The sequence below is a fragment of the Didymosphaeria variabile genome (assembly GCF_027946475.1).
Source record: "Didymosphaeria variabile strain IMI 356815 chromosome Unknown scaffold_7, whole genome shotgun sequence".
Classification (NCBI taxonomy): Eukaryota; Fungi; Ascomycota; class Dothideomycetes; order Pleosporales; family Didymosphaeriaceae; genus Didymosphaeria; species Didymosphaeria variabile.
In genome coordinates this window covers 912,444-935,179 of record NW_026611626.1, presented here as the reverse complement: position 1 = coordinate 935,179, position 22,736 = coordinate 912,444, and the positions used below count along the sequence as shown (strand labels likewise).

The 22,736-nt window shown below is 51.3% G+C and overlaps 6 protein-coding genes across 6 annotated transcripts; 4 read left to right on the top strand and 2 right to left on the bottom strand.

Annotated features, from left to right (window-relative positions):
• Positions 1-609: 609 nt before the first annotated feature.
• On the top strand, positions 610-1,047 carry N0V89_009437 (uncharacterized protein; the record flags this gene model as incomplete). Its single annotated transcript, XM_056218188.1, has 2 exons — positions 610-812; positions 918-1,047. 2 exons carry the CDS (start codon positions 610-612, stop codon positions 1,045-1,047), a joined length of 333 nt encoding a protein of 110 aa, XP_056067453.1.
• Positions 1,048-2,736: 1,689 nt separating this feature from the next.
• Positions 2,737-3,824, bottom strand: N0V89_009436 (uncharacterized protein; the record flags this gene model as incomplete). Its single annotated transcript, XM_056218187.1, has 3 exons — positions 2,737-2,935; positions 3,024-3,312; positions 3,380-3,824. 3 exons carry the CDS (start codon positions 3,822-3,824, stop codon positions 2,737-2,739), a joined length of 933 nt encoding a protein of 310 aa, XP_056067452.1.
• A 1,176-nt stretch (positions 3,825-5,000) lies between these two features.
• On the top strand, positions 5,001-6,859 carry N0V89_009435 (uncharacterized protein; the record flags this gene model as incomplete). Its single annotated transcript, XM_056218186.1, has 5 exons — positions 5,001-5,546; positions 5,595-5,748; positions 5,798-6,343; positions 6,505-6,554; positions 6,611-6,859. 5 exons carry the CDS (start codon positions 5,001-5,003, stop codon positions 6,857-6,859), a joined length of 1,545 nt encoding a protein of 514 aa, XP_056067451.1.
• A 940-nt stretch (positions 6,860-7,799) lies between these two features.
• N0V89_009434 (uncharacterized protein) lies at positions 7,800-9,162 on the top strand (the record flags this gene model as incomplete). Its single annotated transcript, XM_056218185.1, has 2 exons — positions 7,800-7,804; positions 7,854-9,162. 2 exons carry the CDS (start codon positions 7,800-7,802, stop codon positions 9,160-9,162), a joined length of 1,314 nt encoding a protein of 437 aa, XP_056067450.1.
• Positions 9,163-13,045: 3,883 nt separating this feature from the next.
• On the top strand, positions 13,046-14,140 carry N0V89_009433 (uncharacterized protein; the record flags this gene model as incomplete). Its single annotated transcript, XM_056218184.1, has 1 exon — positions 13,046-14,140. One exon carries the CDS (start codon positions 13,046-13,048, stop codon positions 14,138-14,140), a length of 1,095 nt encoding a protein of 364 aa, XP_056067449.1.
• A 600-nt stretch (positions 14,141-14,740) lies between these two features.
• Positions 14,741-22,667, bottom strand: N0V89_009432 (uncharacterized protein; the record flags this gene model as incomplete). Its single annotated transcript, XM_056218183.1, has 6 exons — positions 14,741-16,219; positions 16,268-16,515; positions 16,563-17,671; positions 19,329-20,805; positions 21,258-22,565; positions 22,613-22,667. 6 exons carry the CDS (start codon positions 22,665-22,667, stop codon positions 14,741-14,743), a joined length of 5,676 nt encoding a protein of 1,891 aa, XP_056067448.1.
• Between the last annotated feature and the right edge of the window lie 69 nt (positions 22,668-22,736).

Genomic DNA, 22,736 nt, shown 5'->3' with positions numbered 1-22,736 from the left:
ACGACGTGGGTGGCGTGCGGGGCGCGACAGGGGAACCCTTTAGTTGCTGTCTACACTTTCGCTCGTACCTTTTCGACGCAACATGCCTACTGAGAGAGGAATTATATTATTCCGGAAGCAGATATAGTCGGCTCCCAGCGATACGATAGAAAAACAGTCCTGGCATAAAAGGGATCTTCCGAAAACCGATGGTGCGATCGCGGTGTACCTATGGTACTTTAGTATCCATCCCGCACTTTAACTCCAGCGCTACTGCAAGTCATCTCCGCTTCTCGATAAGAAAACTGACTCGAGTCATTATGGCGCGCAAATTGCGGGTTTTGCTACATTCTGGGAAGGATTGTTCGAATGCATGAGTCAGGTCAACCAGATGAAGTCTTGTGTCATGGTGCTGCTCAGTCAACGTAAATAACTGACAAGATGATGTTAAGGTGCAGTAAGGCGACAGATGCAGCTATGTGGTAGCGTGAGGTATTGAGCGCGGAACCATTCCGCAACAGAGTCCGACATCAAATACCTTGAACCAACGCTCTTTTATCGCCTTCCCTCCCACCATATATCCCAAGCCAAGCCAGCTGCTACGAAGCAACCACACATCTGCCAACAGCCATGTCGTCAGCATCAACACCCATAACCCGCGTCGTTCTCTTCAAGATACCCTCCTCCACAGATCAAGAGAAGCTTTTCTCCTACTACCGTCCTCTCGCCGCCACCGCGACGAAAGACGGAAAGCCGTATATTTTATCTGCGAGAGCGGGGCCGACGTATGATGATCAGAGAAGGCAGGGTTACACGGTCGCTGCGGTTACGGAGTAAGTTTTGATTGAGAGCGTAGCGAGCACGAGCAGAAAACAGATTGACCAGGAGGTGGTGAGGGACGAGTTAAGGGAAGAAGGGAAGGGGCTGACTGAATACAGGTTTAAGGATGAAGCGGATATGAAGTACTACGATGACGGGTGCGAGACGCACGCGGAGTTGAAGAAGTTTGTCAAAAGTGTGCACGAGGGTGCTATGATGGTTTATTTTAGGGATGTGCTGGCGGCGTAAAGGGCTGTTACATACAATGTACAGAATCAGGCTCCAGATTGTCTAGCATGGCGTTGCTGACCTGACATTTCCATCCTGGAGAGGTATGACGCTATTAGGCAAATTTCAGGCATGTGTGCTTCTCAGATATCGTTACTCTACGCCCGCTGGGGTGGTCGTGAATGGACCGAGACGCAGGGAAAGTTTGTAAAGGTGATACTTGTTCCGCTCGAAGAACGACTATCACCACAATTCCGTCCAAAAACGACTACTATATGTGAGTATTATTCATAATCTAGGTACGCTTGCGGCTGCATAGCGTCAGAAATTGTCGTGGTCGCATTAAGGGTGACAGTATGAGCATTTAATTTGTCCGTTGACCATCTGGGCAGTTCCAATCTTTCTGTGAGATGATCAGTGGGGTACCCAAACGGAATTCATATGGTATGGCAGCTACACATTGCACATGATGACACACAAAGTAAACCTTTACCATCAGGTTCAAATCATATGGGTCGTTTCATATGAGTGCCACACTATGTCTAGCGCCCACCCATCCTGTCTGTAATGGAATGGCTCCACTAAGCACCGGAGTAACGCCTGAACAGAGGACTGCGTTGAAGCACATTGTATAAACGCAACCAAGAAGAAATCACTAAGATATATCTCATCGAGCAACGGCCCTGTGTTCTCAGGTTTACGCTGTTGCGCTCATCCATAGGCTTTCAACATCATAGGCTGATCGTTCGTCAGCCACAAACGACGACATAGGACTCCCTGTACCTGCTCCCCAACCCGTCAAGTCACGCTTGCACAGCAGATTGACAGTGAACAGCGCGGAGTCAAATTGTTTATGTTTCCGTTGTTGATTTTCAAGATATCGTGACTCGACCTACTATGCGTGGTATGACAGTGACTCAAAGCAAGATGTTGAGAAGCTGCGAAGTACGAGTCAGATTGGGTTTGCCCTCGTTCACCGGCCACTCTATATAAGGGCTGGAGAATTTCCTGTACTTTCTCCACAGCACAAACACCAACCTCATCGATATACCCCGGTCCCGCGAATACTCACAACTCGGAAACGCCCAACCCACCGCGGCTGTTCTCACCATGTGCAAATTCCATCAAGTTCCGGTCTACAAATGCGACTGCACAGGCGACTCCATACATGTCAACTGCAAGAAATTCATGTACCAAATTGGTGTGCGCACAAAATCCAAGATGCAGGCATTCGAGCGTCGGCACCCTCTCGAGCATCGCCCTTGTGTCGAATATTCCTCGGAACGTCTCGACGTGAACTGTCCTCCCTGCAAACGTGCGCTACAGACGACGCCACGAGAAAACGGATTGAAAAAGTTGGCTTTGTGGGTCCGGGGTTTATCTTCTCGGTATGCCTATCGGAGATAATGGTGGAAGACGGAGGTCAGGGTGAGTGATTGAGATATGATCTTCTGTGCAGTCAAGACGTACCTGGGATTGAACAACGTCTGTATGCGACAGATATTTTGAACATTCCTCTAGATGTGCCGCGAGGATTGGACATCTGGCGCTAGCGACAAGTGACAGACTACAACAGAGGTATTCGAGCATAGCTAGTGACAGTAAGATGAAAACCAAGCCATTAATATACTCTCAATTACATGCTCATATCTGGTTCTCGAATGCGTATATTACATGTCATCGTTCGTCGTGAATCTACACCATAGCTATCTAACCTTGCATCTCAATACCGCCAGACCCGTGAAGGACTTCACCGGTGCAGTATGAACCAAGTGGGGAAGCTAGAGTGACATATAAAGTGGCCATCTCAATTGGCATACCTGGTCGGTTGAGCGGGCACGCTCCTACACCAAGCGCCTCCATGGCATCGTCGGGGTTGCCTTTGGTTGCGGGTTGCAAAGGAGTCCAGCTAGATGACAGTCAGTACCAAAAATTGACATGCAGCATAGATTACATTGCACAGTGGACAGAAAGTAGGATAATGTAAGTGAACTCACATGATACCAGGAGCGACAGCGTTGACACGGATGCCATTCTTTGCTTGCTGCTGCGCAAGACCGCGAGTAAACGTTGCGATCGCGCCCTTCGTAGATGCGTAATCGAGTAATTGAGGGTTGCTCATGTACGCGGCAACGGAGCTGCTGTTGACGATACAATCTCCACGCTTCATGTGCTTCAGGGCATATTTGGTCATCGCGAACATAGAAATGATGTTGGTCTGGAACGTCTTCTCTGTGACATCGAGATCGATGTCGGTAAGGTCATTCGACATCTCCTGCATCGCAGCTGCCGCGAAAGTCACGTTAGTTATGGAGCCTCAAAGATGCTCAATAGGAGAGTGTCGAACGCGTACCATTGTTGACAAGGACGTTCAGCTTCCCGAAAGCCTTGATGTGTCCTTCAATTGCCTTCTCGCAGTTTTCTCTTTCTCGCAGGTTCAGCTGCATCAGGTTCGCCTTCCTACCCGCCTCCTCGATCTTCTTCTTCACGTACTGTGCGTCCTCTTCCTCTTCTGGTAGGTAGACGATACTGACATCGGCGCCCTCTCGTGCAAACAATATCGCAACAGATCTTCCAATGCCTGAGTCTCCGCCAGTGATCAGTGCAGCCTTGCCCTCCAAAAGACCGCGACCCTCATACTCTTTCAAGTACGGCTTGCCATTGTCGTCCCAGAATTCAAGACGCGACCAGTCGGCATATGGGTCAGTGTTTTTGTCTAGCCCAGGACCGCCCTCTTGATTTTGGGGTTTTATTGAGGTCGCAGGGTAGGCTGTGATGGGTGCTTCTTGGTTGCTCATCTTGTATGATTTGTAGTAGATCGCCTTCCGGTAAGCGCTAAAGGAGAAACGAGCTCGTCGTATTGAAATTGTAGAGGAAGAATGGTCAAAAGGCCTTGCACAGGACTGCCAGCGGTCTTTTTCTATGAGAATAATGATTATAGTCGATGACGTTGTTGTTACGATCGCGGGGTACGTGGTACCGCGCCTGGAAGCGAGGACTCATCATTTGTGTGTATCTTGACAGCACTCATACATTTACAGCAACACGATCGTTCAATACTCGAACATAGTACCATATCAGTTCGCGTCGATCAAATAACGGAAAGTACAGACTGAAACATCTTCTGCTCCTGTTTGGGGCAACGAGGAAGCATGTAGCCGCCTCAACCGCTGCACATACATATGCGCGATGCCGAGGGGGGCAGGTAAAGTGGCGATGTTTATTACCATATTGTCTTACAATCCAGCTATTACCATCGAATTCAACGACGTCCTGGCTACATAATATAAGATTTGGGATGTTTTCCGCCAGTTGATACGATAAAGGCAGGGGCGGCGAAGTCGAACTGTACGCGCTCTGTCTACTACTTATGACATCGCAGCAACACCACGCCTGGACTTATACGATGCATCGCATCGTCGATGTTCATCTCTTGGGTCCGCAATTCTGTGCGACTAAGGATCGCGACGTATCCGTCTTTCTCATCTAGCGTCTCGGCATGCTTCCTGGATGGGTGGGGACATCAGCAGAGCCGCATGATATCGAGAGCACGACCCACATGTTTAACAATTCCTACGAGTCTTTTGGGGACGCGATCCCACTCTTATCGCGAACAAGATATTAGTCGGCGCATATTTAGTGGGTTTTACGAAGTTTTCGTTGCCGCCACGGGAGCTAATCGTCATATAATTGGGTCCAAGTCTTCTCGCAACAGTCGTCCATTGAACAACAACACGATGCTCATTCACAAAGGTGGACCTGCTGCAAAGTGCGTCTGGAGGTCACAGTAGTGTCCACCGCAGAGTGGACGGTGCGCGTTCAAAAATCCATAGACAGTGGATCTCTCACGCTGAGCTCCGTGGAACGTCATTTACCCTGCTTAAGTTTTGATGACCTTAAGAGTCGCTGATGTGTTCACCCCAACGTTCCAGACATTCTCCCCCAACTTTTTGATCCCCACAATCACTGACGCCATGGAGGAGAAGCCAGCGCAATCCCCTGAAGCCCAGGGCAACTTGATGCGACTGAGGGATGCAGGACGTGAAGAAAGCGATGAAAGTGAGCATGTTGACATGCAGCCTCAGAAAGAGGGAAGGAGCAAATCCTGGTTCGATGCATCATACCACAGACCGTCTCGAGTACCACGTCCAGACGGTAAGCGCGAGCTTCATGAGAAAGATTGCTGGGACAAGCTGGCTTATTCCTGGCCTACTTGGAAGAAGTGCATGTATCTCGCTTCGATCGCGGGCATCCAAATCTCCATGAACTTCAACACGTCGGTTTTTCCAAGCGCAGTCAATCCGATCTCTGAACACTTTGGTGTCAGTAAGCAAGCTGCCCGGGTAGGACAGATGATATATCTCGTCTTCTATAGTTTTGGGTGCGAGCTCTGGGCTCCATGGAGTGAGGAGTTTGGCAGATGGCCTATATTGCAGTTAAGTCTGTTCTTCATCAACATTTGGCAGATCCCAAATTCGGTTGCCCCTAATTTTGGCACAATTGTGGTCTGCAGAGCTCTAGTATGTTCGAGCTGTGACTTGCATCAAGTTCTTGGCTGACGGGTTCAGGGTGGTCTTTCTACTGCCGGAGGTAGTGTCACGCTTGGTCTTATTGCAGATCTTTACGAGCCGGAAGAGCAACATTGGCCACTGTGCTTCATCGTGCTGAGCTCGACCATCGGAACCAGTATTGGCGGCGTTATTGGCGGCCCAATCGAGCGATGTCAGTCTTCTTCCTCTCTGACAATATTTCTGAGCTAATCAAAAGATAGTCCTCACATGGAAGTGGAATTTCTGGATTCAGCTCATATTTGGAGTTGCAGTACAAGCTGTTCACTTCTTCATGCCGGAGTCACGCTCCACCATCTTGATAGACCGCGAAGCTAAGCGCCGCCGCAAAACTGGCGAGGACCCCAACATCTATGGCCCCAACGAACTTAAGTCACCACGGATCTCGCTTAAGGAAGCTGGCAAGATCTGGCTGCGACCGTTCGAGATGTTCGTTCGCGAACCAATAGTGCTATTCTTATCGCTCCTATCAGGTTTCTCGGATGCCCTCATCTTCACATTTCTTGAAGCCTTCGCCATCACTTTTCCGGACAACTTTGGCTTCGGTACACTGGCGGTCGCTTGGGCATTCATTCCGATTAACGCGAGTTACTTCTTTACGTACTTCCTGTACTGGCCAATATTCTGGAGAGACGAGCACCTCAAGAAGAAAAACGGCCCCGACTCCCTGTCGCCTGAGCGTAGACTGAAGCCGCTGTTGTTACTTGCGCTCTTCGAGCCTATTGGTCTTTTCGGGTTTGCGTGGACTTGTATGGGACCGCCGCAAACACATTGGATTGCGCCGATGATATTCTCTTTCCTTGTCGGGTTAGCCAACTTCGCCATCTACTACTCCTCCGTAGATTATATGGTCGGTCTTATTCCCTCTTTGGACAACAGCGCAATGTAGCTAATTATGAACAGATCGCAGCCTACGGGCCATACTCTGCTTCCGCAACTGGTGGCAACGCTTTTGCAAGGGTGAGCGAGCTTTAGTCCCTAATACACGATCGAGTATGTACTAATTATGTCTTTAGGACTTCCTTGCCGGAATTGCAGCTATGTATGCCACGCCACTTTACACCAACCTGAGTGAAAAGCGACCATCGGAATACGCGACAACGGTCTTGGCTTGCTTGTCCTGCCTCGTCGTTGTTCCTATCTTCATCTTCTACTGGAAGGGCCCTCAAATCAGGAAGGCTTCTAAGTTCGCTTCTATACTCGCAGAAGATAGGAAAGCTGAAGGCGTCAGACGACTTAGCAAGGCAGATAACCTTCCGGCGTAAAGGAGTGCGACTGCTAGAATGCATCTCAAGTTTACACTCGCAGCGATTGCTCAAGACTCCGATATTGGCGTGAAGATGCTGTCATTGCTGCAGCCATACGGCACCCCAATTACTCTCAAGGGAATGTACTCAATGCCCACAATATACAAAACTAGAGCTTGAAAGTCGAATGCGTCTTTGTCGCCGTTATCACTAGTAATTTCGACGCCAATATGTATGATTTTGTTGCGTGGGGGCCATATCAGATGAGCAACCTTGACCTAGGGGTGTACGGATACCGTCAAAACCGATACATACGTGTATATACCGTAAGTATGTAAATTACTGTATACCCAGGACAAGCCAGAATGTCTTCTTCCGGCTTGGCACCGATTACTCAGGGTGAATTGAACTAATGGGATAGGCCTACTGTTACTCGAAAGTGGGTGCCCATTCTCAGCTATCTAATAATCACGTGTTCTAGCTATGAGCATCTATTATCTGAATGAAGAAGATGGTGGTAAGCCTGCGTCAAAAAATGGCAAGCATCTGTTAGGACATGGATGCACCCTGTTCGGCCAAACCAGAACCTCGCTTACGCGCATTTGTAGTGGGGTTCCTTCTGGCGTGTTTGCACGTACTCTAGGCAGCACCTGGGAAGCTCCTTCTTCTATGTCGCGGCTGGAGTCTTATCAAGGTCACCTACAAGTTCAAGGCTGAAGCGCCATGGACTACGATCTAAATGCGGCGAAGCTCTATGCGCCAATACCTGTGCGCCTAGGCCAAATTCGACTTCTTCGACTGCACCGTGTTCCCGCAGCAGGACCTTTGCTGGCAGATCTGGTAGTAATAAACGTCAAGTCGACGGGAGTATTGCTTCTCGATGAGCAACGAGAAGTCACATATACTGCCCTCTCGTACACGTGGGGAACTGGTCCGTTCTCCCATGATATTACAATCAATGGGGTCTCCTGGCGCATCAAAGAGAACCTGTCCGACTTCCTGCATCAATTAGGTCAGGTCAATCGCTAGAGAAAGAATTGTACCTCTGGATCGATGCCGTGGTCATCAACCAAGCCGATGCCGACGAGAAGTCACGCCAAGTTGCTAACATGATGAATATCTATGAAAAGGCTCATCACGTTCAGGTTTGGCTCGGAAAAGCGGCGACGCACACAGACGAAGCCGTCCAATTCCTCTATCGCTTAATGGCAGACACCGACGGGAAGGATAAGAGCATCAGTGACAGTGCTCTTGACGGACTGCGAGACCTATACTCTCGACCCTGGCCAACTCGTATGTGGATCCGCCAAGAAGTGTGGGCAGCGAAGGCTATCTCAATTCAGTGCGGCTCCTCGGTCCTACCTCTTGATGTGTTCAAGGCTGGTGTCGTCTTCTCACAACAAGCCGGCGACAGCCCGAACGAGGGTGGCTCCGATGTATCTGAAGCTTCTGATCTTGGAATTTATTCCTCACCGCAAACCCTGGAGTGGCTCCACAAGAAGCTCATGATTGCTGAGGCTCAGCTAGCCGCCATCAGCTTCCTCACTCAGAAACTAGTAGGCCAGCAGTCCCCAGAAGATCGTGCTGTGTCTGGTCTTGGCTATAAAGCCATGGAAGGTGACGGACGCGAAGACATCTTATGGCTTCTGTATGAATCAGTAAACTACGAGAGTACGGACATCAGGGATCGCATCTATGCTTTGATTGGGATGTGCGATGATCCGAATATTGAAATCGACTACCATAAGACCCCGGCTGAGGTGTTTACTTTTTTAGCCAAACACATCATTGTGCGTGCGCGATCGTTAGGCCGCGTGCTCGAGCAGGATTGTAAGTATGGAAGTCAATCCAATATAGACCTACCCTCCTGGGTCCCCGACTGGAGAACCCTGAGCTTTATCCGTTACGAGCCGCAATACGTTACGACATACGACATGAACAGCTCCTTCGACAGTAACAGGCCGCAGGCATTGATGATAAATGGCTTCCTGCTCGGTAAGGTGGAGGCGGTCAAGGCAAAGAAAAAGCAAAAACCAGACATGCTCGTACACTTGGACTGGACCCGCATACATAAAAAGTTGAAAGGGTCAAATCAGTTCCCAGGCTTTCCGGCCAAACTTCCGAGAGGGGACACAATAACCTTCGGGTATACACGCAGAGAGATAAAGCCAGGCGATAACCTTATAGCCGCGTGTGGTAGCGACGAGTTCCTTCTTCTGCGTTCCTCTCCAAAACATGAAGAAGAAACTTACGAATTCGTCACTTCCGATCTCATGAGTAGAGATAAAAGGAAGGATATCCGCGCATCCTTGCTTAAGTAAGGCGCTGAGAACGGGGTGCTTGGAACGTTCACCATTGTGTGATTTAGATAGACCTGATTTGCTGTAAGATGTGCAGACTCTCTAGAAGGCCATTTCAATTTCTTCTTCAATAACTGAGCAGGAGAAATCTTTCGGTAACTACTAAGATGGGGCTCTTGCTTAGCTGTTGAGAGTTCTCTTACACACTGTTCATTAATTACACTGGCAGTTTCCTAGCTTGCTTGGACTTAGACAGTGCTGTTCAAGGTGATGGCGGAAGGTGCTCCGCACTCAGCTGGTAGGAGATGTCTAGCGCTAGCCTATATAGGCGATCCTCACCCCAAAACGATCAATCACTCTTATACTCGACTTCATGCTTACATCACGTGGAGGTCTATTGAGCTAGGGCTTGATCTTAGAAACGCGATGGGAGTCCGCACTCTAACAATACTAAACCTTTAGGCCGTGTAGGTGCTGCTTCTAGATTTCCCAGCGGATGCGGTGCGACGCGGCGCAGCCCAGCCGTCGAAATGCCGTCGAGGATTGTGTAAGGTAGTAATATTGGGCCACGCCCGTGCACTTGACGTTAACAGCTGAAACTTACAGTATTCCTTGTCAATTTACATGTCGTCAAGGGCAATCCCTACTTGGTACCTTGGAACCTTGGAATGCATGCAGGCACGTGACGCAGCTCGCAAACTACTGCCCCAACGCCCTGTAGGCTGATTAAGTCGCTCCTTCGCCGGCAAGTCACTAAACCTCATCCAGCATACAATTCAAAATCTTGGCGGATGCCTGCTCAACGACATTGGACACGCAAAGGCCGTGCCTACCTCACGATATACTGCTTTCGTCGCCAACCGACACACAACCGCAGGCCATATCCGCCAATGACCGCAGAGGCAGCTTCCCTCATAGTATCAGAAGCCCCACTCCTTGGCCATGGCTACAGAAGATCGTATTACTGGCAGTAAGCTTCTCAAAAGTGATGCTGTTGATTCGCTTGCTTACAGCGGAACCACAGAGGACCTCCCATTCATTGTATCGGTAGGCCAGCCAAAAGTGGACCCAACGAAGCGGAAATTCATCCGAAGCCATGTAATGCGGGGCAAAAATCGAGTGAAGGCGCCAAAACGACAACGCAAACCTGCGGAAGAAAGCGTACCCGAAGCGCAATCATCGTTGAGCAACGACCTGAATGGGGCAGAGACCGTCTCACGATGGATGTGCACCAAGTTTTCCGGCATTCGCTTCGCTGATGATATCGATCCTGCGCTTGTCGAAGACTGTTTCACATGCAAGTGACCACTTGCACTCTCTGTGACATGAGTGGCTAATCCAAACTCAACTCAGTGCTATCGATATCTTCTAAAGCGATGTTTCTATTAGACCAATGCATCATCCCTAACGCAGTCGGAATGTTACCGGATTGGTTTACGCCGCTGCTCTCCGACCCAGCCTACTTACATGTCGCTTCCTTAACTACGCAGGCTTTCTTTGACAACTTTTTTGAAAGAACTCGAAGTGCTGAAGCGCAGCGAAACGAATACACTTCCTTTGCTAAGTCGATCCAAATCCTCTCGAAACGAATCGCGACTCATGACAGCCGTGAATTGCTATCCGACTCTAATCTCATGACTGTTCTGTTGTTGTCCGGGTTCGTAGCATACTGATCATTACTTTCAATTGCTGATAGCCTATCGTAGTTACTCCTACACTCGAGGCGACCACAAGGCTGCACACCAACACAATGTTGCCTTGATCAAGCTTGTCAAGCTGAGAGGCGCACATGCAATCCTCCGGCACACGAACACAAAATTAGTCAACGAGATCATCCGTACGGACTTTTGTATATGCTACGAAAACGGACAGAACCCGACATTGTTCACTTACGAGGATATCCCTTGGCCTCTCATCTTGCCGCACAATGATGCGGTCTCGAAAAAATACCCAGAGAGCATTGAAAGCAGGCTAGATCCAGGCTTATCCTTATTGTGGACCGCAATGTCGCATTTCAGCACTCTGATGAACATCGCGGCACGAAACCCGGCTGCTCGAGTAACGGAAGAGACATTTCTGCATACCATGGGTTCTATTCTATACCGTCTCCTCCATATGCGCTTTAAGGAAAACAGTCTCGACGAGGCTATTCGGCTAGGCATCTTGGCCTTTGCGGCCCCCGTTTTCCTGGATTGGAAAACCGTCTATTGGATTAACGGCCACTTCACTGTGGCCTGGCGTCAAGTCTTGGTCAATATTCTGACGGAATCTACGCTCACGCCACGGGACCGGATATGGCTGTTAATGACGGGAACATTATCCATGTCGCACGACCCGGACTTTCTTACACGCCTGATAGGCGGGTTGCGAGCACTCACAGAGCAATGTAACATATCAACGTGGGGCGATATGAGGGAGCTGTTAAGCTCGTACCTGTGGATAGGAACACTATTTGACAGACCGGGCAACAATATTTTCGACGCGGTATTGGCGCACACAGGTAAGGTTCTGTCTCTTACACGTCGATACAACGGCCCGACCGAAATATTGGAACTCGTAGATACCAGACCGTACTCAAGGAACATGCCCTCCTCTGGCCAGTCTGATCGGGAGTACAGGCTTTATGTAAGATGAGGCCAGCACAAAGCCTGCGAGGTGAACAAGATGCATCTGATCTTGCCACAATTAGATATGCAGAACGAATTTGCTCCGCCCTCATTAGTGCTGGGACATCAAAGACAACGATCCTAGCAAGTCTCTGCACTACATGGAGGTTCACATCGGCTAGTTGAAGTCTTTGGGTCCTGGCCATTCTGATTTGAAAATACAGGCTTCAACTCGAATCCGAGCCCGTGTCAGACGGCGAGGAAGTCAAAAAGCATCATGTTGCTGCATCATTCTTTGCAAAAAGGAGCTCCCGGCACCCCGCGGTTCTGAGACATCAGAAGTCGAGGCTCCTAGCCAATCTTTGTAATACAGAGAGGTGGCCATTGTCTAGTCGAAGCTGTTTCATTGTGGCCGTTCTGATTGAGAATACAGGCTTCGCATCAGATTCGAGCCTGCATCCAGGCGAAGAGGGAGATCAAAATACGTCTTATGCTGTCACTATGTGTTTGCAGCGAAGGCTTCTGAAGCTCGGATGTATCTATCCTTTCGTAATCCCGGCCTCTGTGGCCCTGGCACTGACTAGCGAAGGTACGTCAGTTGCTTCTTGGTCCCAACTCCTAGATGTCCGTAACCCCGGTACTGACTATGCGTAGAAATGAACTTTGTGAGATACCTGCCATGCGATCAACGCACGTTTTTTTGCCCGGGGTAGATTCACTAATTCGTCATAATGTAGATGACCCTGACTAGGTATGGGCGACAGAACCGGGCCCTTCCGTCCGCACGGCCGATCTAGATAGCTAAGCTGCAGTCCCTGGCGCTTCTTACCAGTTTTAACCGTTCTAATTGACGCCTTGAGACCGTGGGATTCGTCCCTTTCATTAGATAAGTTTTGTCTACGTGGCGGTGACTGACCCCCCGATGTCCAGCGAGACATCCGTCGCCGAGCCGTTCTATCCGTAGCACTGATCGCAAAGGACCAGGAGAGCGGCATAGCGCCAAATGCTCAAAGTTGTGATTGGATCGAGGTCGTTCCAGGTGCTCTATGGCCAGCATACCCCCACAAGGGTTTCGTGTTTTCGACGTGGCGGTGTATCAGCTGTGGGGCCACTAACTAGATCGTGACTGGCCAACGGGCTTGCTGCGCCCTAACAAAGCCACAGCGTTTTGACCACGGTCATGTTTGCACCGAGTATATATATACATACAAGCGCCTGCGAGAGCTGAGGTCATCCTATTGTAACCTTGAACACTGAAAACCTCACGATCCACATCCCCGGTCACAGTAATCCTCACCATGTACAATAACAATAACGGATACTCCCAGCAACAGGGCGGCTATCAGCAGGATAGTCGACAGGGTCTGGCAAACGAATATTACTCCCAGGACCAGCAGCAGCGTGGCGGAAACCAACAAGGCTACAACCAGCCCCCACCACAATACCAGCAGCATAACTCCCAGTACGGGCAGCAACCGCAACACCATGGCGGCTACAACTCGCCCCCACCGAACGAATCCTACGGCCAGGGCGATAACCGAGACCAAGGTTATGGCGGAAATCAAAACTACGACAACCAAGGTTATGGAAACCAAAACAACTTCAACGATGGCCAGGAAGGCGAGCGTGGTTTCCTAGGTGCTGCCGCCGGCGCCGCGGCAGGTGGCTACGGCGCATACAAACTCGCCGGGCCTGCGACAGGACACAGCAAGACTTCAGGACTTGTCGGTGCCCTCGGCGGAGCGCTGACCGGACACGTGCTGCAAGACGGCGCGTCCCACTGGAAAGACAAGCACGACGAAAAGAAGGAGAAGGAGAAGTGGGAAAAGGAAGAGAAGAAGCACCACGACCGCCGCGACAGCAACGATCGGCCTCGCGAGGGCCACTTCGCTGGCGGGTTCACGCGCTCTTCCAGGGACGTGCGTCTCGATGCGCACGGCGAGTTTAATCTGCATGCTCAGTGCCGCCGTGAGGATGGGTCGTACCAGGGTAGCACGCTTTCTCTGAACCGCATCTTGGAAAACGACAACGGTAGCTTCCGTTGGTCGTCGGGGAGTCACTCTTCTGGTGGCTCGCAGTCGATTACCGTGCAGTCGGGCGATACGCTGCGTGCCATTGCGGCGCGGCACAACTGCGATTTCCACGAGCTTTCGCGGCACAATGGCATCCAGAACGAGGATATGATCTACCCCGGTCAGAGGCTGGAAGTGCCTGGTGGTGGGGGCAGCTCTGGGGGTGGAGCCAACTTTGGGGCTTCGGCACGCGATGTGAGGTTGGTGGAGGGCGGATCGGTGCTGGAGGCTGAGCTGAGGAGGAATGGGGACTGGGTCAGGAGCTCTATTGTGTTGGACGAGAGGATAGGCAACAAGAATGGGTGCCTTGAGCTTGTGTAGAGAGCTCGGTTGATGGACCCTCATCTTGTTATAGGATGAGAAACAATCGTATACCAAATCTGCCATTCTACTATGTCAGTGTGCAATCCCGAACTTGATTTCATGATCGTCATCTATGAGTGGTTATGTACTAAGGGAAAGATGTGACTGCTCGATGCCCGTGATGGAAGAGGCGAACCGCCGGTTGACGCGAAGGCGGTTTAGTGGGTATATGGGAATGAGTGCAAGAGAGCGATGTAGCTTCTGTCAGGACAACAAGCAGAGAAAACGAAGAAGGTTTAGAGGCACAACGATTATGATAATGATCGTATTGCATTGAATTTCCAGATATGCTCGGAGATCGTTCAAAGGTATCGCAGCCGCAAGAGGAAGACATTCTATATAGTTATCCAACAACAGTCAAAATCAGATCGCAGTATATATCAATATAAGGATATGAGATCGCACAAGATCTCGTAGTGGTGAGTGTCCTGATCGCGGACCAATATAGGTTGCAGACCGCAAAGTCACTGGGAAGGATGACCAATTTCGTGGTAGGTCTTCGAGCAGGATAAGTCGGGCTTGCCCAACCATCAGTTGAAAGGTTCAAGCTTGAGGGTCCTAGATATAGAACATCGTATCCTTCAGGTTCTGATGGATCTGCACATCATCCGCACTAGCCTGCGCACCTCCAGGAGCGCTCGATCCAGCCGCAGATGGCGCAGCACTCGGGCTCGGAGTATCGAACAAGCTGGCCAAGTAGCACCGCGCACGCTCACATGCTAGGTCGGCGTAGTAAGCAGGTGGACACAGACTCACAGCTTTCGTTGCGCGTCCGAACAGGTAGCACATATTGTGCGTCAGATCCTCGACGACATCCGCAATGTTCTGGAACGGAGGCGGAATCTGCTTGGCGTATATCTGGCGGAAGATTTCATCGTGCACGATATAGTAGTGGCAAGGACGGGCGGTGCCTTGAAGAGCGGCATGGGCTTGAAGGAAGAAGTCCCAGTTGCGGGCTTCGGTGACGCCGCGGTCGACGACAGTGCCTGGCTTGGTGTTGCCGGAACGATCGCAATCTTGCTCCTGGGTAGGATAGAAGCGCGTCTTGTGGCGCTTCCCACAGATGATGATGCTGAAGCGTGGGAGGCCCTTCTTGGTGTCGGGTGGTGGGTAGACTTGCTCGCAAGCACGACGAAGCTGGGGCAACTCCTGGCCAAGTACCATGTCGTACTGGCCTTCAGACACGCCATCTCGATAGATGAGAATATTTTCAGGCAGAGCGGTGTGCTTGCCCTTCGTCTTCCAAAGGTTTAGCCGAGACTTCAACATCTCGCTGAGATCATCGACGTTCTCCTGTCTCCCCTTCTGAATGCGCAAGACAGCAGGCCACTGACCAAGAAACTTGTCAGTTGAAGCTACCATTGCGGCGACCGAAGGTGCGGTGGATGCGGAACCCGGTGAGGGATGAGTAACATCTATGCCAACCACCATAGTCTTGTTTTGATCGATGACGTGAAGATTCTTAGGCTCCACAACCTGGTTGACACCACCGAGCTTGAGGTTGATCTTCAACGCGACATTTGCGATGTATTGATCACGACCGCGATCTTTCGCGAGCTTCTGGCCGACGCAGCAAATTGTGTGAAGGCCATATTTCTTGTCGGCTAGCGTCTTGATGCGCTTGTACAGAGGTATGCTGGCCTCAGGCAGGATGAGCACGAGCAGCTGCAACCCAGCTCCAGCGGCGCCCTTCAGTTGTGCATCGAGTACTGGGTCATCTGGGTATTGAATCTCGACTTTCTTTCCCGGCAGTGGTGCAGGTGCGGTCATGCCTATTTTGGACAAACCTTGTTGGAACTCCTCCATGACAGCGGTAAGGCTGTCTTGGCCGAAAGCGTCGCGTCCTCCTCGTTGTGAGATCATCATGTAGGACCACTTCTGAAGTGTCGCGCCAGCGTTGAACTTGATGTTTATCATGTTCCAGCTTCCGAAGCGAGTCTCAATGGTCTTGTTTCCCTTGTAGGTGACCTTGGGGCCATTGAGAACGCGACCAGGGATCTTGACGAGACCAGGCGTAACCTTGAGATTAAAAGAACGCTGGATAAAGTTAGCACGCGGTGTATGAACCAATGAATAGTGACATACAATTAGGATGTTCGAATTCTCGTCGAGGCCAACAGTCGTGATACCCTGTTGTACGATCGAAGCTGCATTGTCCCAAGGCTTGCGAACAGCATGTCGGATCATTTCCTGGGTCTGCCTGCTGTCAAGCTTCGCCTTCGAAGGCTGACCTGGGATAACAATGCAGACTTCTGCCGGCAGATACATGGGGTGCTGGCGATTTCCGCAGTTGACGACAGGAAGCTCAGGGTGCTGTAAGTTTCGCTTGTATGCTGCAGCACGTTAGATCTCATCGATCATCAACTGAGGGACTACATACTTGTCCTGAAGAAGTCGTACACGCTGATATACTTCCCACCGGTTGCTGGTCCTTCTTTCTTGCCGCCCTTGGCCTTTGCTTTTGTTGCAGAAGGACCGCCGTCGCCTTCAAGCCAAAACTCTACATCTTTGGCGCCTGCTCCGTGAGACTTCACCTTCGGTCTATTGGGTAGACCGTGTCCATCGTCCTTCCTGGCAAGCCCAAAAATAGTCTTGATGCGAGGGATGACTTCGCCTGCCCTGTTCTTCTTCTCCGGCAAGTGGGTTGTCTGCACACGAACAAACTTCAGGAACTTCTCAAGCCCAGCTGTATTGCGGGTGCCATAGCTGCCCATAAGTGATGGTAGAGGACCACTATGGAAGAAAGCACCATGACTGACGTTGACATTGACTAGGATGCGGCAGGTTGCGGTTCGGACGCTCGAAAAGAAGCCCCGGATGACTTCCAAGCCGGAGCCGAGATCACCCCTAGCAGAGTTCTGGCTCAATGAAAAAGTCTTGGTCGAGCCGATCGCAGCAAGGTTGTTGGCGGATTTGGCGTAGTGATTGAGAAAGATGTTAAGAGCTTGTGTGAACTCGTGCTTGTTTTCGACTGCATTACCAAGGTTCGTGGAGTTCAAGTAGTCGGTCAACTGTCCGATACTCAAGCTCTTGGTCCATAGGAGACGAACCTTGTACGTAGTCGCCCCAGTGGCGGGCACGTCCTCCCCCTCCGAACGATAGACGATCTCAAGGTTAATTTGTTTATTATCGTCCTTGTCGTCTAGCCTCGTCTTGGAGACAAGGGTAGACTTGAAGTCAGTAGCGACGTTCCCCTTGTGTGGCGCTAGCTCGGGCGACTCCAAGAGTAGCTGCACAATCCGGTTGTGCTTCCTGCCGGCGGCGTCCGGGTTGGTATGGATGGCGTACTGATGAAGAACAAGGTCGGAAGGTGGAATCAGTTCGACATAATTGGCAGTGAGAAGCACCTTGGCACCCCTCGTACCAAAGCCCGGACGTGTGGGATACTTCTCGTCAAGCTTCAGGGTGCTTAGGTCTAGCGCCTTCTTTGTCGCTGGAAGTAGCGCATCCTCAACCTTCGCAACCTTTGGATCCTGTTGTTGTTGGTTGCTAGAGATAGGCAGTCAGTATTGAGCACGAAGAATTAGCTACGCAAGGTTGAGGCTTACGGAAAGACCTGGATGGGCGCTGGGCCGGCAGCATATCCACCACGACCTCCACGACCTCCACCGCCTCTATCACCACCTCGATAATTTCCGCCTCCACCTCTACCTCCTCCTCGAAAATCACCGCCCCCACCACCTCGTCCTCCGCCTCGGCCACCACCGCGATCTCCACGGCCTCCGCCTCGATGTTGTCCAGTGGACATAGTAATGAATGGCTCAGAGAGACTTTGGTAGGTCTCACCTCGGTCGGATACGCAAAAAGCAAAGCTGAGCTGAGCAGCAGTAAATAGTGACAAGATTCCGATGCCAAAATCGCAGATTATCACAGAGCAATATACAGAGGGTTGATGCAAGAAGGCTGGACGCTTAACGGATGAGCAATGACAATGAAGGCTGCTAGCAAACGGGAACGGCTATGGGGAGAGTGGGGTAGGGGCAAAGCGGCGGTGTCATCTCGCCAATCATTTGCAAGAACGCGTGCCGATCCCTGCTGGTAACACGCGCTGACACGTCAGGTCGCGTTGAGGAATGGCCCGTCTCATGTTCAGACCATGGGATAGATGTGAGTCCTCAGCTTTGCGATTATGGGATGCAGCGAGAACTGCCTGGCGACTCTGGGGACTTTCTTTGTTGAAGTGAGACTAGGGTGCCATGACTCGAAGTATCGCATTAGCTGCCTGTTACTCGCGGCCACTTGTTCTACACGAACGTATTGATTTTCCGTTCTGTTTCTGTTTGTTCCACGGGGTTACTGCTCGAGGCGCGTTTGAACAACATCTCGAGGTCCGTGGTCTGCAAACGACTCACAGCCTTTGGGTACTCATGTTAGAAACTCGTACTCGCCTTGCCCTGCGATGCGCAAGATGCCTCTGATAACTGCTGTGGCAAACCACCCTTACAACCGGCCATCCAGAAACGCCCTGCAAGTTATCCTTATAAAACTTACGCCATATCATCGATGTGGCCTCACCGCCTCTCCATCGCAGCCACCGCGGCCGTATCCCGTCAGTGCACATGCGTGTGGTAGCACAAGGCAAAAGGGCAAATACCGTCCCAGCGGACGAAACCAGAAACCACCCTGTATCATCCAATGTCAGCGCTTCATGCTTCGTTTGCTCATTGCTTTTTGGACTGGGCTGAACGCCCATCACAAAGCTCTCCTATCATCCAAAGCTGCTCACCGTTGACACGAGCATGTAGGTGCTGAGATATGCCCGCACCGGTGAACGTCGCTTTGTTTGTGGCGTGCCTCCCCGCGTTCCCGCGTATCACAACCCGACGCCGCAAACCAATGACAAGCGCCACCACATGCAGCTGCCACCTTGCATGTGTCCTGATACAGGATCGAACAGAGTGCGAATTTGCAACTGTGAAAGAGCGGCCTTATGATGTTACTGCAGTCCCCGCGGCTCGATATCATGTACCAATTAGATTTTCTTCTACGCTTCTGGATGTACGCGAGTTAACATGTATCATTGACGTGAGGGATGTTGCACTGCGCTCGGTCTTCGCTCGTTGTCCATACCAACTCAAGCGAATGCACCGAGGACAGGTATTAGTCCAGTACCATGACCAGAACATCTGCTGTCTGTGTCCTTCACCACTTCTGCATCCAGCTCTCGAAGCGCTTCCAAAGTGAGCTGTCTTCCGCCGGCACACCTGTGTCCCACTCAGGATCGTTCCTCAGTTGCTCCATCCACGCTTCCTTGATCTCCCTCCTTTTGTCGTCGTCAGCATCGTCCCACTCCCGTTGTAGTCGCTTCACATTCATATCATTTTTCTCCTTCAATCGATACAACTCGATGTGCCGACGTCGAAACTTCTGCCTGAGCTCTTCCGGCCAGCCCTCGAATTGGCGGCCGGGTATCAAGTCGTTGATATGTCCTAGAACCGCGTGAAACGTCCATTGCCCAGGCTTGGTAAAGTGCTCGTGACAATACCTCATCGGGCAGCCGAATGGACCAGACCCTCCCTCGTTGAAGTGGTGTCGGTCTAGCGCTTCGATCATCGCTGCTGCCAAACCGCGGCGTTGGAGTTGGATGCGTTCGTCTATGAATTTGGCCTTCTCAAACTGTCCAATCGGCCCCTTGAAAGTCCGCATAGGTGTCAGAACCGTTTGGTATTTGCGCCGTGATGCGACTTTTTCCAATTCCCCGTTGTCTGATAGTCGATACAATGACCTCTCGATGCTCGTACGCTCCCAATTTGGAGGGAATACTTGATTGCTTCCATACCAGGCAGTAAAGGCAGTGGCTTCAACGCTGGGTGGACAAGCTCTCAGAAGGCGTAACAGGCACGCTGACAGCCCCTTGGAATCGGAAGAGCGATTCCGACCGGATGTTTGATATAGCACGACGCTTCCCACGTTTGGGAACATCTTTTCCAAGACTTCCCAGAAGCTCTTCACTAAGGCGTCCGAAGATTGTGTGGAGCTGGTGTCTCCCCTAGGTTCTATAAGACCATCGGCATCAACCGTATAATCGATCTCGATATTCTGCACCGTAGTTAGGAAGGACATGTTGTAACCTACATGGCCAGGATGTCCACCGCTTAGGAGCCATGTTGCGTCGACGGAATAGTATCTGTGCGGATCAGCCCAGAAGATCTTGGATGCCTCAGCTCGTAGGAGAGACGAGGTGTGCATCAACTGGAACAAAGTCATGCGATCAGAGACAAAGTCCAAGATGCGTAGTTGGAGCTCAGGTGGCAATCGTAGCTCGGAGGGGAGTTTAGCGAGTGTTGACTCTGAGGTTTGAGCTATTGCAGCGTTGTGCGCATCTTTACACAGTAGATGTTGATAGAACGGTACACGTTCTGCGCCCTCCCCTGTATGATGCAATGTCCAGTTTATAGGAGGCGTACAAGAACTACTCGAATCGTCCCCTTCCAAGTCATGATCAGTATCTCCCAAGTACGCTGCCACCTTTTTCCGGATGAATTCATGGCGTGGCTCGAAAGTCGTGACGAGATTGAGGCGGTCTTCTGGGATCATCTCATCAGAATAGACACAGTGAGATGTGTTGTGCTCTTCTCTTCGGTTGTTCGTTGTTGGTGGTCTGTTCTCGGTGGGTTCGTTGCCTAGAGGTGGCCAAATCGAAAAAGGGATGTCACCATTGCCTGCTGCAGCAATGCCGCCACTGCAGGATCCCTGCAAGGCTACTGCAGCGCGCTTGTAACGACAGAACGCGACGCTCACTCAACTATGAGACCCGAGCCACTTACTGACAAGATTTCTTTGGAAAAATTCTTGGACACCGTTCGCGACTCTACTGCTTGTTCTCGAAGTGTTCTTGTTGGAAATGGACCGTGTTTCGCTAGGTAGATGAGTGGTGTCAAAACCTTACGACTTGCGACAACACCTGCTCATTCAGACAGTGCAACATTTGCTTGCTTCCTTTTGCTGAGTGGCGACCCCGTGTGTACGTTGGACTCCACATCAGATGTCTTCACATGCTGTCTCGCTCCGCTGGGCATATCGAAGGGACTTGCTCGACTATGAGTCGAGCCGGGAACACCGAGGTGCTGTCGACCTGGCGTAGCCAATGAAGGACCAGCAGCGTCATCGCCTGGCAACGGCTGTGCCAGAGGGTCTGCACAGAAGATGGTAAGCAGCCGCTCTACAACATCGCGCAATCGATCCGGTTGTGAATGCAACGGCTTCAGAGAGATGTGCTTTCTAAAGGCAAGCACTGCGCTCTTGTACGTCTGGTGGTAGATCAGTTTGTACTCTTCGTCTTTCGCAGCTTCCTCTGCTGCAGCTTCTTCGCCCAGCTGCTCTTCTATCTGAACGCCCGGTGCTACGGATCCTCTTCGAGACTTGTTCTTCTTACGCTGTTGCAGGCCGTGCATGCGCATGGCCGCCATGACGACTCTTGACAGGGCCTCCTTGTTCCGCGATTCAACTGTTGGCTCTTCGGGCTGCAGAGAGATGGTTGCAACTTGCGATAAGGCCGAACGCTTCGCTTGACCTTCTGGAACTCCTTTCCTACTCAAGGGTCGAATGTCGGAGGAGATACTAGGGGACCTGGACAGCGGTCGCGACGACGGCCGTGTCAAAGCATTTGCGGAGCCTGGTCTTGAGTCGGGGTATGGTAGAACCTTGGTCTCTATCGAGAGGGACTTTCGGTGGCCCGATGCCGGCTGACTGTCTTGCCCTTTGGCTGCGGCAGCGGATATGCCTTCACCACCTTTGCTTCTAGCTTTCTTCCGCGCTTGTGTAGCTTCTTCGAAGATATCTCGCTTCCGTTTCGGTGAGGCAGGTGTATGCGCAGAGGTATATGTAGGCGGGAGGAACTGTGGCTCGACATACGTAGGCGGTTCTAATACGCTCAAGGCAGGCGATAATGGCGGGTTTACCGGCAAGTTTGATTGATGCAGAAGGTCGGACGATAATGGCAACGCATGCACTATGAGCTCGGGCAGAGGTGCCAGGTCTGGAAAGGCATGAGAATGATCGGGTGACGAGGGGGGTGGTGTCGGCAGCGCACCATGAGCAGGCGCAGCGATCGTGCCATAGAATAGTATCTCTGTAATTCTAGGCCCATTTGTATTTAGCTGACCGCCTCCCACCTGGGCAAGAATGCCAACGGGCGATTGAGCGCGTGCACATGCCCACCACTCGCGTGTCTGCCCTGCTTCAGGCGCGTCGACAGTAGCAGCCTTGCTGAGAAGGATGGAGGAGAACCACTCTTCAGTGTCTTCATTGGCTGTCCAGACATCCAGACTGGGACCAGCAGCAAGGTACAACGGAATTCGCGCGGTATCGACGGTCGCTAGGAATCGCAATGGTGCAACGGGAAGAGACGCGGACGCGGAATTGTGCGACTCAAGACTGATGTCTACACTTGTAAGCAGCCATAAAGTTGTTGAAAGTTTTGCATGTTACCTTTAACCGCCGTCTGGTCAGGGAGCAGAATATCCCCGCTCCAGATGTCGGCCATTGCGTTTGCGAGTGGAGGTGGAGCAGCTCGAGGTCGAGTCCAAAATGACGCGCTTCGGCTTCGGTTCGC